Source organism: Girardinichthys multiradiatus, chromosome 22, assembly GCF_021462225.1.
Source record: "Girardinichthys multiradiatus isolate DD_20200921_A chromosome 22, DD_fGirMul_XY1, whole genome shotgun sequence".
Lineage (NCBI taxonomy): Eukaryota > Metazoa > Chordata > Actinopteri > Cyprinodontiformes > Goodeidae > Girardinichthys > Girardinichthys multiradiatus.
Genome location: NC_061814.1, coordinates 28,481,854 through 28,494,840, shown reverse-complemented (window position 1 = coordinate 28,494,840; position 12,987 = coordinate 28,481,854). Strand labels below are relative to the sequence as shown.

Here is a 12,987-nt window from a genome sequence, read left to right as displayed (position 1 = left end):
CTCTGATTTTTCTCAGCCATAATGCTGTAAAATGTATTGGTCTTATGGAATTTTGGGAGCTCAGTAGGATGTTGAGAATGAGGTAAATTTCAATAACAAAACACCATCCATGTCCATGGAGTGTCCATCTTCATGGTGAATTTTCAGATTAATTGGTTCTGTAGATTTCTTTCCCCTATTTGAATTCAATTTCCACTGTGTTTTCTGCAGGGAGATGTAGTTAGGTATAAAAAGAGATTTTTTTTTATTTGAATTGTTTTATAACGTAAACATTCACAGCAGACAGACGTCTTTTCTCATCCATGTAACCAGGCTCTGGAGATCTAAGCAGTACCAGAAAAAATGCATTTGATTGACTTTCCTTGTATTCAGCTGCCTGCATGAAACACCTTTAAAGCAATTTGTCCGTAATCCACCTGAGCTGTGGCAGTCTCCCAGGAGAACGCAGGCACATTGTGCCATGACAGCATGGCCTGATTCAAGCAGCAGCTAAATCCAGCTCTACCACGGGTTGCTCCCAATTTAAAAAACATCAACGCCACTTCCCTACCATGATTTTCTCCTCATACTGTAACGATAAGCAATTTTTGCAAAGCTCCATGAAAAATATGCTACCAGAAATTCAGCTTTTGAGTATTTGTAGTTTGGATCCGAGTGAGTTGCTACCTAGAGGAGGATGTGCCAGAGGGGAAAAAAGGTGTTTTATCCCACCTACAGGAGGATGTTAAAATGGGAGTTATTAATGCTACATCTTTGCAGGTGCTGCCGTGTCTGCATGGTACAGCTGCTGGACAGTCACACTGTTATTAAAGAAACAATCTGTCCTAAATTCCTCCTGGCTGCCCTGATCCTCTGGCCTCTCTGCTGGTGCATGCAGTAATACTGTTTGTGCCTGTGTGCCTACAGCCTGAGGCAGGTGTTCTGACACAAACAAAAAAGTACTGCTCAATCTTACTGAAAGAACTGTGTTGCTCAGTTGAATTTCGCGTGAGTAAAAAAAAAAGACACTTAGGAGTTCTCTGATGATTGAAAAATTTACCTCAGTGGTATTTTCAGATCATTTTACCTAGAGCTATGCATGTTGCATTCAGGCTACACATATACTAAGTTAAGAAAGATCTGGCAGATTTATTTCTGTCTTAATCCCACTTTTCTGCAAAAATAACTGCACCTTTGACAACAAAATAAAAATGCTGTGAGGCAAGATTCTGAGTCGATGCCCGTTTTGTGTACTTGTTTGTTTGTGCAGGGGCCACAGAGGTGCAAGCAGAAGAGCATTAGCACCTCGAGGGACAGCTGCAGCCACACACAGCAAACTTCCCACAACGGTTCTGACGAGGGACTTGCAAGCTCCGAGGGCCAGGGGGGCAGCAGCAAACGCCAGGAACAGGCCCCCACTGCTAGCAGTCACACATGAATCATATGATGACTATGTAAGTCCAATCCTCTTTACTCAAATGCAAAAAGTATCTCTGGTGTAAATTTGAATCAATCAGACGTGGTCTAATCCATTTCGATGTGCTCTAGATGAGTTGCACTTTTTTATGAATAGGCATTCTAGGACATGAGTTAGCAAAAAAAAGCAAATGCGAAATTGTTCCATATTTTAGTTAACATACTTGATTGTGTAAATCGTACATTCCATAAATATTACAGATAATCCAAAAGACAGACAGTGAAAATATCTGCAGTAGTAAAAGTCTGAAATCCCACAGATTCCAACTCAGACGTCGATGTATGAATGCACAGTTGTCGCAAACTAATTATGTGAGTCTGCCTTTCCTCACAGATAAATCTAAGTGAAAATCCCATTCTTAATCCATAAGGTTAAAATATGACGTTGGCCCACTTTGCAGCTATAACAGTTTCAGCTCTTTAGGAAAAGATTTATATTCTCTATTATAATATTTACCATTTTGCTAAGCACATTTGTGAGGTTACGCAGTAATGTCAGACAAGAAGGTCTGGCTTGTGGTCTCTTGCCTTATTCATCCCAAAGGTGTTTTATCATGGTAAAGTCAGGACTCCCATGCAGGCTGTCCAAATTCTTCCACACCTAACTTACTTATCCATGTCTTTTGGACCAGTCCTGTTGGCACAGGAAGGGGACATTCTCAAACTGTTCCCACAAAGTTGGGAACATCGAGTTGTCCTACATGTCTTGGTAAATTGAAGCATAGAGTTTCTTTTACTGGAACTAAGGGGCCGAGTCGAACTCCTGAAAAACAACCCAATACCATATTCCTCTCTCCACCAAACCTTTATCCAAGCAATTTTCGTGAATGCATTAATGCATTCCACGCTTTGCATTGTACTCGGGGACCTGAGGCTTAGATTCAGCTGCTCGGTCATGGTAACCCATTCTATAAAGTTAGGAGCAGTCTGCATGCTTAGGTGCTGGATTTTATATCTGTGGCCAGAGAAGTGATTTGAACACCTGTAGTCATGGATTTAGATGGGTGATCTAATACTTTTTGCATGTATAATGGTGCAATTTTATTTGTTTGTATACATTTCCTGAGACCTTTAAAAAAAAATTTAATCTACATCTTAGTCACAAAAAGCTATTGCATTTCAATCTTGTTTCTTTTTTAATGCCCTGTCACTCCTTTAATTTTTTTAGTAGGCACTTATTGGTTGAGTGGTGGTGCTTTTATGCTCTTAAATTTTACCCTAAAAGCCTAACTCGTTCAGGTCAGATTTTTTAGCCGTCCATTCATAACCAGGGTGATACATTCAACTAAAATGTGATCCAGCTTTGTAAAACTGAAAGTACTGAACTAAACTTAGGTTACCTCAATAAACCACAAGTCCTGTTTCTTAGTACAAGCCTCTGGTCATGCTGTGTTTCTCTTTGTACCTTCTTGAGATTATATAAATTAGATATTTTCATCAGGTAAAAAACATTTTTGAGATATTTTCATGTTACTGTGGCTGCTACAGCTTGTAAATACAAGTTCTAGTGGTACTAACTTATTGGAGGATGCACAACTATAAATATTGTTTACATGTTTGAACAGCAGACCAAGCTTTCCAAGGCCCAAGGTATTTTTGGAAATATACCTCAGGTATTATAATTACTGATTCCAGTGCATCATTCCCAAGCTATAAAGTACAGCTACATAAAGAGACTGGCCAATAAGTGATAAGTAGAAAAGACGAAGCATTGAAATGCTTGGGAAAACAACGCCCTGTGCAGTCTTGGATATGTTACATTTAAGGAGAATCTCTCCCAAATATTTAACAACATTGTGTGAGTGTACATCCACATTTCTGTCAGGGAAAGACATAAAATCTTAGGATTTCTTTTGTATAACATGCAATTGTTTACTGACTCATGATATGACATGTTTTTACACCCAAGCGGACAATCTAGATGACCACATAGGTTAGTTGCCCATATTCTATGTTCAATGAATATATTTATTAGTACATCACAAAGTGTTTAGAAAGAACAGAGCAGAAAGTTAACTATGAATACTCTTTCAAAGGTGAGTCAGCCTGATACCATTATTGTTGTTTTGACACTATTTGTTTTCATCCATTTAGTCATTTGTGCTTCTTCTAGTGGAAACACAAATTTAGGTGCTCTCCCTAAGCCTTTAACAGAAAAAACAACATCAAAAGCAAGGGTGTGGTTTCTTCAAAAGAAACCACAAATATTTTTCTTTGCTTCACACTAGACACTAGATTTATCAGAGTACAGCAAATAAAAGTAAAATTGGTTTTGAATGCATTGTGTGGGTAAACAAAATGAAGATTCAAGCACAAAACTAAGAACACTTACCTGAAAACAAGACAACTTGCAGAACCCTAAGGCACTGTGGAGGTAGCCCAAAATAAAAAGTACAAAAAAAGAAAAATCCAAACAGAATTACAGAAATGAAGCAGAAGAACTCATCAAAAGATATAAACAGAAAACATAAACAGACAAAGATAGAGAAATAGAAAATATAGTATGGTCAGGGGCTAACAAGACACATTCGTCCATTTTCTTTACCTGCTTCATCTCATTCAACAGCTAGAGAGCTGGAGCCTATGTCGGCTGTCAATGAGAAAAGGGCAGTGTACAACTTAGACAGGTCGCCAACACAAAAAAGCAATTTAGAGTTGCCAGTTAACCTTAACTTCAATGTTTTAGACAGGAGAAAGAAGCCGGAGAACTGTTGACAAAAAAAAAAAACTCCACTCAAAAACAACCCAAATTAATCTTGTTTTTAAATTATAAAAACAATTCCTTTAAAAACCTTTGTAGAATATCCAGTACAACATTTATTAATTAATGGTTGTAAAAGGAGGTTTATAGAGAAAATAAAATTTTAAATGAACTACTAAAGAAAGCTAAATGTGCAAAAATGAGATGTAGAATACACAAAGTGCCAATCAGCATATTAGGATAAATACTAGGATCAGGCACCCATCACACCGACAACCTTATGCACACACAATAAAGAGACATGCAATATGTGAAAATGTGCAAAAAGAAAAATATGTCACAATCACAGGTTGGGGAATGTTAAGAAATCATGAGAAGCTGAAGTCCAACCCTTACCAACTCAGACGCAAAGGTTAACTTCTAGGACACACTCACATAAAAATGAATTAAAAACCTATGGCATCTAACAATAAAATAAACGTTCTAAAGAAAAGTCAAAATGTGTGGCACATTAAGTCCTGTCGCATCTTTGAAGTATGTTTGTTACTTTTGATATGCCTTTGGTTTGAATAGTATGGTTGTATTGGGATCAAGGCTGTGGAAATCACTGTTTAACTGTGTCAGAATGGTCAAAATATTGCGGCTCGGCCTTTGCTTTTAGTGGCATACGAAGACACAATGCCTTAGGCTTGTAAGGCTCCCACAAGGCTCCTTACTATGCATTTTCCACCGTACCATACATAATATGACCAACATTTTAACGGGCTGCTACAGATTTTTCTGACATGTTGAAACATTTCTTTCACACGCCATGTTTATCGCACACGTGCGCCACTACTACTAAGATGTAATAATCCGACAATAAAAAACATTACTTACTCTCACACTATGCCAGATGTCTGCATTGTACAAGATTCACTTAACTGGGCATGCTAATTGCTTGAAACTGAAAGTGTAAATGAAATTGTAAATGCCAGCATACCTTTTTAACCTTCTTAATTAATTAGACTAGTAATTGTCAGACCCTTTGGGGTATCGAATTCTCATTCCAAGATAGTAAGTTCATCCTTAAATATAAAAGATTTTTAAAATGAGACATCACAGCAAAAGTAATAATCCCCATCCTGAAGCAGTTGAACACTGTAAAATTCACACCTTTTATCCCAATATATAAGAATATATTATTCAAAATTGCAGTGCATCAAAAAAACATACATGCTCCAAAGGAATGACAGGACATCATGTGCCACAAATGGTATGGTTCTCTATAAAACAAATAAGCATACTGGTTGGAAGAATGAATTGCATACATTGTGGCAATCACCACTGAAGGTCTCCCAAAGGTAACATTGTGTGCAAAATGACACAAACGTATGAAGCATTTGGCTGTGAATAGTTGCACCACTAAAATGCAAAAGGAAAAATCCTCTAGTTAGAGGGCTTAGTGATGCTTTGATTACCTGTCTGTGAAATCGTGCACATAACTTAAAATAGTTCTGGGATCCATAAAAATTATGCAAGACAAAACTGAAAGCAAGCTTGTCCTCATATCTGAGAAATTTCTCAAGGTCATCTTTAAAAGAATACATGAGATGACCTCCAAGTTTCATCCAAATGAGAAAAGGCAACACTTTTACCACTCTATTTCCTCAGTGCCTTTGTGAAAAGGAAAAAAAAGGACCCATGTGTGCATGCAGTTGAAGATTGGACTGTCTGCATGGGGAAATGCACAAGCATAGACTCATTACCAAACCAAATTGAGTTCTGATGTAGAGCCTGTGTATTTCTGAGGAGCGAAAAAGCGAGGCATTTCTTCTCTTTGTAATTGGAGGTCCGGAAGGAGCCTGCAAGCAGGGAAACGAGGGGATTAAAGAAAGATGAGTTTGTCGTGAACATTCCCTTCTCTCATATCTCACTTTGCTGTTTTTTTTCTAATACATTAAATAATTACAATTGAGCATGCTTCAAGATTGTGACAAGACATTTTAACGAAGAGCTGGTTTAGCTTGGCTTTTTATCCACAAATAGTTATTGTTATATATATATATATATATATATATATATATATATATATATATATAACGTTTATTAAGGCATCATTTTTATTAAGGAAAAATATTATGTGCATGTGCGAGTATGTGTGAGTATTATGTAGTTTCTCTAGGGGATATCTTGGATGGATTTTGTCAAACTGTCAGTCTGACTCATAAAAGTGATACTCAAGAAAAAGTCTGAAATAGTTCCTAATTGAGAGTGTTATTGATTTTAAACTCTGAAGGAAAATATTGGGAAGCAGGCAGTTATCATGTATCAGTGATCGCTCTGGAGTTCGTTATTGTAGCTTTTTCATTTTAATGTCCTACCACAAATCCAACTTTACTGGATCCTTTTCACCAACACTTTGTTTACTCTGTGCCTCCCGGAGTGCAGCTCTTTGTGTGAAAGGATTCTAGTGGTTTCTTTTTTTCCTTTGACTAATCCCAGAGAGACTATAAAACCAGCTGAGAATTGATCCCACTAAGTACTGTCTGTGTATTCAGAGATTAATATATCTTGTTTTTCTGAGCCACTATTCAGTTCCAGTGTAGTGAAAACCAAACATTTACTCATATTTACTTTGAGACACTTTTTTTTTACCATAATGATATGATGTTGCTTGCTGACCTATTCTATGTCAACTCCATATACACTATTCTATTGCTGTTTTGAGTAAGGCAGTATTTTTAAAACATTTTACAAAGCTGTGAAAAAACCCTTATAAATGCAAATATCATTCCAATACACAGGTATACATAAAAACAAGAAAGAAATCCATGTTGAGTCCCCAGTTACCTTCTAACTGAAAGATTTGCCTTTTGACATCATATTGTACTTACACGTTCTGTATGTGCTGCTGCCTTATGGTTACAGTATGGCCTGCCTCTGCTGCAACCTTTCAGGAATTTATTAATTTATTTCTAATCTATTTTTAAAACTAAAACTAATTACTGCATGGTTTTATATTGCAAATGCATATCATCGTTGATTTAACGTAGTAATAGAAATATCAGTGAGCTTCTTTTGCAGTGTTTTCGAAGTTTTAACTTTATATTCTGATTTAATGGGATAGTTCAGAATTTTTGAAGTGGGGTTCTCTTAAGAGCTTATAGGCATCTAATATCTTACCTGCTGTAGATAACTCTCTTAATGACTTAAGTTAGTATAAATCCAGATTAATTAATCCATGTGGATCAAGCCAATGGCTCGTCCGAAAGTGGAATTCCACCACCTTAAAACAACTCCTATCTCAAAAAACCTCATAGTGGATTATGCAAATGTTATTCCATGAACCTTTAAACTGTTCTTGGGTGGTTATTTGCAGAGAAGCCGATGATTATTTACACAGGAAATAAAGGTAGAAGACAGTGTCCCACCAATTATATTCCTGAGTTTCACGTGTCAAGTAATGTAAAGCGTTCAGTTTCTTCCTGAGTGAAACAAAAGAGCAGTTATAAATTAAATATTAAATTAAATATTACAGCATTCACGTAAATCAATAATAGCTTTACTTTTTAAACTGTTTTATTTTTATATCCAACAGTTACTCTAAATGGAAATGCTGTACATGTTCCATTCTCATGTGTTTCACGCAGAAGGATCATTGGTGGTGCAACATCTTTTACCTCCAGTGTATATTAGTTATTAACTGCTTATAACCTATGAACAGAACATCAAATTCTGAACTCTCTTTAAAATATCTTTAAAATCATGTAACAAAACAGGCTACTATTATCACTGCACATTTTCTGGTGTGGACTGCTTTTTTGCACACAACTGACCATTCATAAGAAGCTTACATGCATACTTAAATATATCCTCCCGTAGTTCAAAAACATGCATGCTAGGTTTATTGGGCTCTCTAAATTAATCTTAGATATAAGTGTTTGTATGATTACTTTTCTCTTTGTGTTTTTGTGATGGATCAGTGACCTGGTCAAGGTGCTCCCCGCCTCACACCTATTGACCGCAAAATATAGGAACCAGCTCCCTTGTTCCCCTCCAAGGATTAAGTGGGTATCAACAATGGTTGGATTAATGAATGGACACATTTTCACCTGAAAAGCTGCTTTGTTAAAAACAATGTAATTCATGTAGTATGAAGGTCATAGTTTGTTTCCCCCAATCTTTGGTCAAAAGTACCAGACTTTTGTCCAAATAGCATAAATCATTCTGATGAATAATAGTTTTCGTTGTTGTTGTTGTGTTTGTTTGTGTGTGTGTATGTGTGCAATTATTTTCACTACCATAAAGTAATTGAAACACAAATAGCTAATTTAGGGGAACTTGTAGTAGGTATGGTAGGAAACTTTTCGAGCGTATTCTTTGTCTAAACAATTGAACAATTCAAATGACAGTAAAGAACTGTTAAATGATACCAATATCATGGGTATATATTAAGAAAAAGTCAAAGCTCTGGGGTAATTTATGTCCCCTAATTTACATCAAAACCTGTTCAAAAATCGAAAGCTTTGACCCAAAAGCCCCACACACAAAAAAATGTGTCAGAATTTATTTTGATTTTGCCATGAAATGTTGTTCACAATATTCTTTCTCTTTAATGGTCAGAATAAAGGTTTAATGACTTCTGATAGTCTTTATTATTAACCCAAAATGTCCCTTCCATGACTAGAATATGATATTTAAAAAATAATACCAGCAACAACGAATATTCTGCTGTGAAATAAAGACATTTTACTTACATTAGTTGTCAATGTAGACAAAACAATATGACTAAAAAACTAATTGGTTGAATGAAAATATACTGTTACTGTATATCGTTAATGGGGAAAAATAAATAAATATGTATTCTAATGAGTTTTCACACCAAAAACCTTTCTGTGCTGCATCATTTGAATATTTAAGTTGATAGTCAATTGAAAAATTTTAGTTTTTTCTGTTTTGATAATTATCATGAAAAATAAATCATGTTTCTATTTGTTTCTTTAAAATAATGAACATTACAGTTTTATTGCTGAGAAACTTGCCATTACTTAATTTAGGTTTGCATTCTGCATTAGGTTGCAGCTGATGTGCTAACATTACCACTGCTGGCTATTATTTTGTGGCAGTTTAAAGAGGCATTAGTGAACAAATGGGACTCAATCTCTGGAAAGCAGCAAGATAAACAGTTTGAGTTGCTCAAGTGAAAAGTGTAGAAGGAACGCTGGCAGCAGATAAAAGATGTGATTGATGCTGTTCAGTATGGACTGGGACCATGGTCTTAGTTTAATGTTAAAGATCAAATCCCTTCCTGATCAAATGGTATCCTTAATGTCAGGACTGATGATAGAGGAGAGGAATCAAAGAGTGATTAAGCTTTCAGTCACTGATAGCAAGTACAAATAGTTAGTAAGAACTGAAACTTACAGCATAGTTTTTGATCCTGAGCCATGCAACTGAATCAAGGCTATGCGAGAAATGCTGTAATGTCATTAAACGCAGAAAAAAGAAAAACGACACATTTTTAAAATGAAAAAAAAAATCTGCTCTATCATAAAAGAAATGTAAGACTTAGTTCTTTATAGTGAGCAATTGCATTATATTACAATAAGTTCATATACACTGCTGAGTAATCATTTGTTATATTAACTATGGAGGTTTACCTGCAGAGCTCATTTCTTCAATAAAACAATGCACGGCACACACTTTCACTTGGTTATTTAAAATAACAAAAATTCTTAGGTAGAATACATAATGAGCTTGGGTGTACCATAAGGAATTGAAGCTGCTTGTGAAAAGAAAGCAAATAGGCCCGATTAGCAATTTAAATACCAACATTTAACAAGAACTTGCCTGATTTGTTTAGTTTCTGTGTCAGTTTCATTAAACATGTTATCATTTATTTTTGTATTTAATGTCACTAAAATAATCAAAGTTTAATTTGAGAATAAATATATGATAAATATGAACACCAGACATGGCATTTTCCATACAAAAACTGGTTCCCAATAAGGTCTTTTCAAAATGCTCTTCTGGGGTTGTAGATTTAACCATAACAACCCCGTATCCCACACAGTCTGTGTGCTTAGTCTTTAAAATATAAATGTAATCATGACATAGAGGTGTAATGTTAAAGTCTTGTCTGCATCTTTGTCAATATGTGAAAGTGTTACATATAAGAATAATCTTGTTTTGCTTATTTGGAAATTCAGAAAACCTTTCATTAGTTAACCTTTAAATTAATGTGTGATCAATTACTTAAAATATTAGTGTTTTAAACCATAAATGTGTTTTTTTTTATTCAATAACACTAAATGTGAAACACCTTCAGCCAGGAGATAATTGTTTGCATTGGATCTTTCTTTTTTGACTGATGCTAATCATCTTAATGGATGACCAGCATGATGTGGCCATTAGTTGGTCAGGCCTTCATGATGACTTTTTTTCCATGAGGATGCCAACGTTCGAGACAGCTTAGTTCTGAGAATGACACTGAACCAACCAAAAATCCTATCTCAGCCGAGTCAGAACTAAGCCTGCTCAATAGTAGAGATTAATGCTGAAAATGTCTTGTTTTGATTTTTCTTCGCACCTCCACTGTACTGAGCATCACTCAGTGACTCTGTCCTGAAACCAGATTGTGAACAGTCCAAAACATCCATTGAGCTGGGCCAGACAAACCAGCTGCTCCCTCTTGTTCAGAGGGACCTTCAGGCCAGTTTTAAACAGTAGTGGTCAAATGTAGAATAGAATAGAATAGAATAGAATAGAATAGAATAGAATAGAATAGAATAGAATAGAATAGAATAGAATAGATTAGAATAATCTTTATTGTTCGTCACAGTGGAAAACTGCCCCTTTCCTCTTCAGCCAAAAGGAAATATGGGACTGTGAGAACAACATGTCAAGAGACAGAATCCACTTCACAGACAATTGACAAGTTCCTTACCACAGTTAGGTGCTCTGCATCTTCTGCTAAAGCGGTTTTCTGGTGTTGGTGAAACTGATGTGTCACATTGGCTTAGGAAATTAATTTCTCCTTTCCTTTTTTTGCTCTCAAAAGCTTTCCCCAAAATACCCTAAACATCATGCATTAGAACAATAAACTTAGACAATATTTTCAGCATTTAGTTTCCTATTCATTGATGGGAAACGTCTGTAAAATTCTAGTTAGCACCTTTTTTATTTTTTTGTGTTCTTTTTAAATAAATGAATCTTCATGAAATGCACCTTATTGTGATAAAGAATAAAACAATTACTGCAAATTTTACAGAATCTCCTTTTATTTGTTTTTATATACAAATGACAGTCAGCGCCATTACACTGGACACCCCATTATCAAATTTGCAGACGACTCTGTCATTGCCTCATTCCTAAAGAGTGAGAACTCTGAACCTGGCTTGGTAGTGAGTAACTTTTTCAATTTGGGCAAAGCTTCCTTCTTAAACATCAATGTGGAGAAAATGAAAGAAATGTGCAAAGACTTTGGAAAAAGGCCTATACTGATCTCTTCAGTAACACTCAACAATCAAACCAATCGTGTTTTGAGCCACAAGTAGAGTCAGTGGTCAAAACGTTCCTTCGGTGTTTAATGTCAGTTCTGTTTTTATAAGGATGTTTTATTCTTGTTTTATTGAGTCTATTCTTACCTTTTCTTTTATCTGCTGGCACAGGTCACTTTCAGTTAAAAGTAAGAATCATCTGCAGGGTATTAAAAATAACAGCTTCAGGAAGTAGGTACAGCAGACAACACTGTAGAACGAACAGACTGAAAAAAAAACTTTTATTTCTGCTGCTGTCAGCTTGGTGAATTCTACAATGTGAGGATGAACTTTTAATGTTGTGTGGTTTTTATGTGACTGCTGTCTGCACAACAAATGGCCCCTCGGGGATTATAGTGTACCTTTGATTCTTTAGTTCTTTAAATTTGTAATAAAGTCTATTTAATAGAAAGGCAACAATTCAACCTTCGGTAAATAAATACAAAAAAGTGACACTGATTATATTGAATTATTTACCTATAATAAAATAGTCTGATGTAACTTATCATCTGTTAAAGTTGTATGAAATTGTTAAAAACAAACGAGGATTCAAAATCGAGCCAATTCTTTTAGCGCACAGTATATGAGCAGCAACAAAAGGTGAAAACACGTTATCTATTCACAGAAACAAAAGCCAGCAAATCTCATTTTACTCCCCCATTCTGTTATGCAGACTGGGCTTTCGGAGTCACCTCCCTACGAAGATCAGTCACTGTCAGGGGACATACAGGTTGTCAATTGATAATGAAGCACAGTGCTAAGGGCCTTTAGGTTCTCGCTGTCCTAATTACACCAAGCGAGGACTCCAGTCTTCTGTTAACATTTGATTTATGTCCTCTGCCGTGTTAAAAAGCACCAGAGTTAATTGTTTTTACAGATGAGTGTCAAAGCGGAGAAATCAAGCCTCATTAATTAGAGGCTGCCCTGTTTACAGATAATGCCCTCTTGAAGCTGAATGCGTGTTATGCATGAAATCAATACAGAGGTCAGCAAAAAGAGATAAGCAGAGGAGAGATCAACACTCGATGGTGTTTCCTTTGACTCTTGACAGGCCAAGCAATGCCCCTCCCCAAAGATGCTTTTCTTTGTCTCTGTGGTGGCAAGGCTAGCATCCTTCCAGATGGAAATGTAATAGTTAGCTATAAATATGTAAAACATATATCTGACAAAATACCAGCTCTATGATATGCCACATTACATATCCTCAGTTCCCTCCCCTGGGCATCCAGCTCAAGAATAGCAATGTATCGAAAGGATATAATACTAATACAAAGAATTATGGATATTTGTCTTCCAGGTGGATTTATTGAA

General features: G+C 35.9%; 1 protein-coding gene across 2 annotated transcripts in view; it reads left to right on the top strand.

Moving 5' to 3' along the window:
- khdrbs2 (KH domain containing, RNA binding, signal transduction associated 2) overlaps positions 1 to 12,987 on the top strand; it is a 132,391-nt gene that overhangs the window by 92,939 nt on the left and 26,465 nt on the right. For both annotated transcript variants that reach the window (XR_007035886.1, XM_047350679.1), the window contains exon 6: positions 1,250 to 1,433. Coding sequence is in view for 1 of the 2 variants with exons in the window: in XM_047350679.1 (XP_047206635.1) it covers positions 1,250 to 1,433 (184 nt within the window). In the remaining variant the exon portion in view is untranslated. The remainder of the gene's footprint in view (positions 1 to 1,249; positions 1,434 to 12,987) is intronic.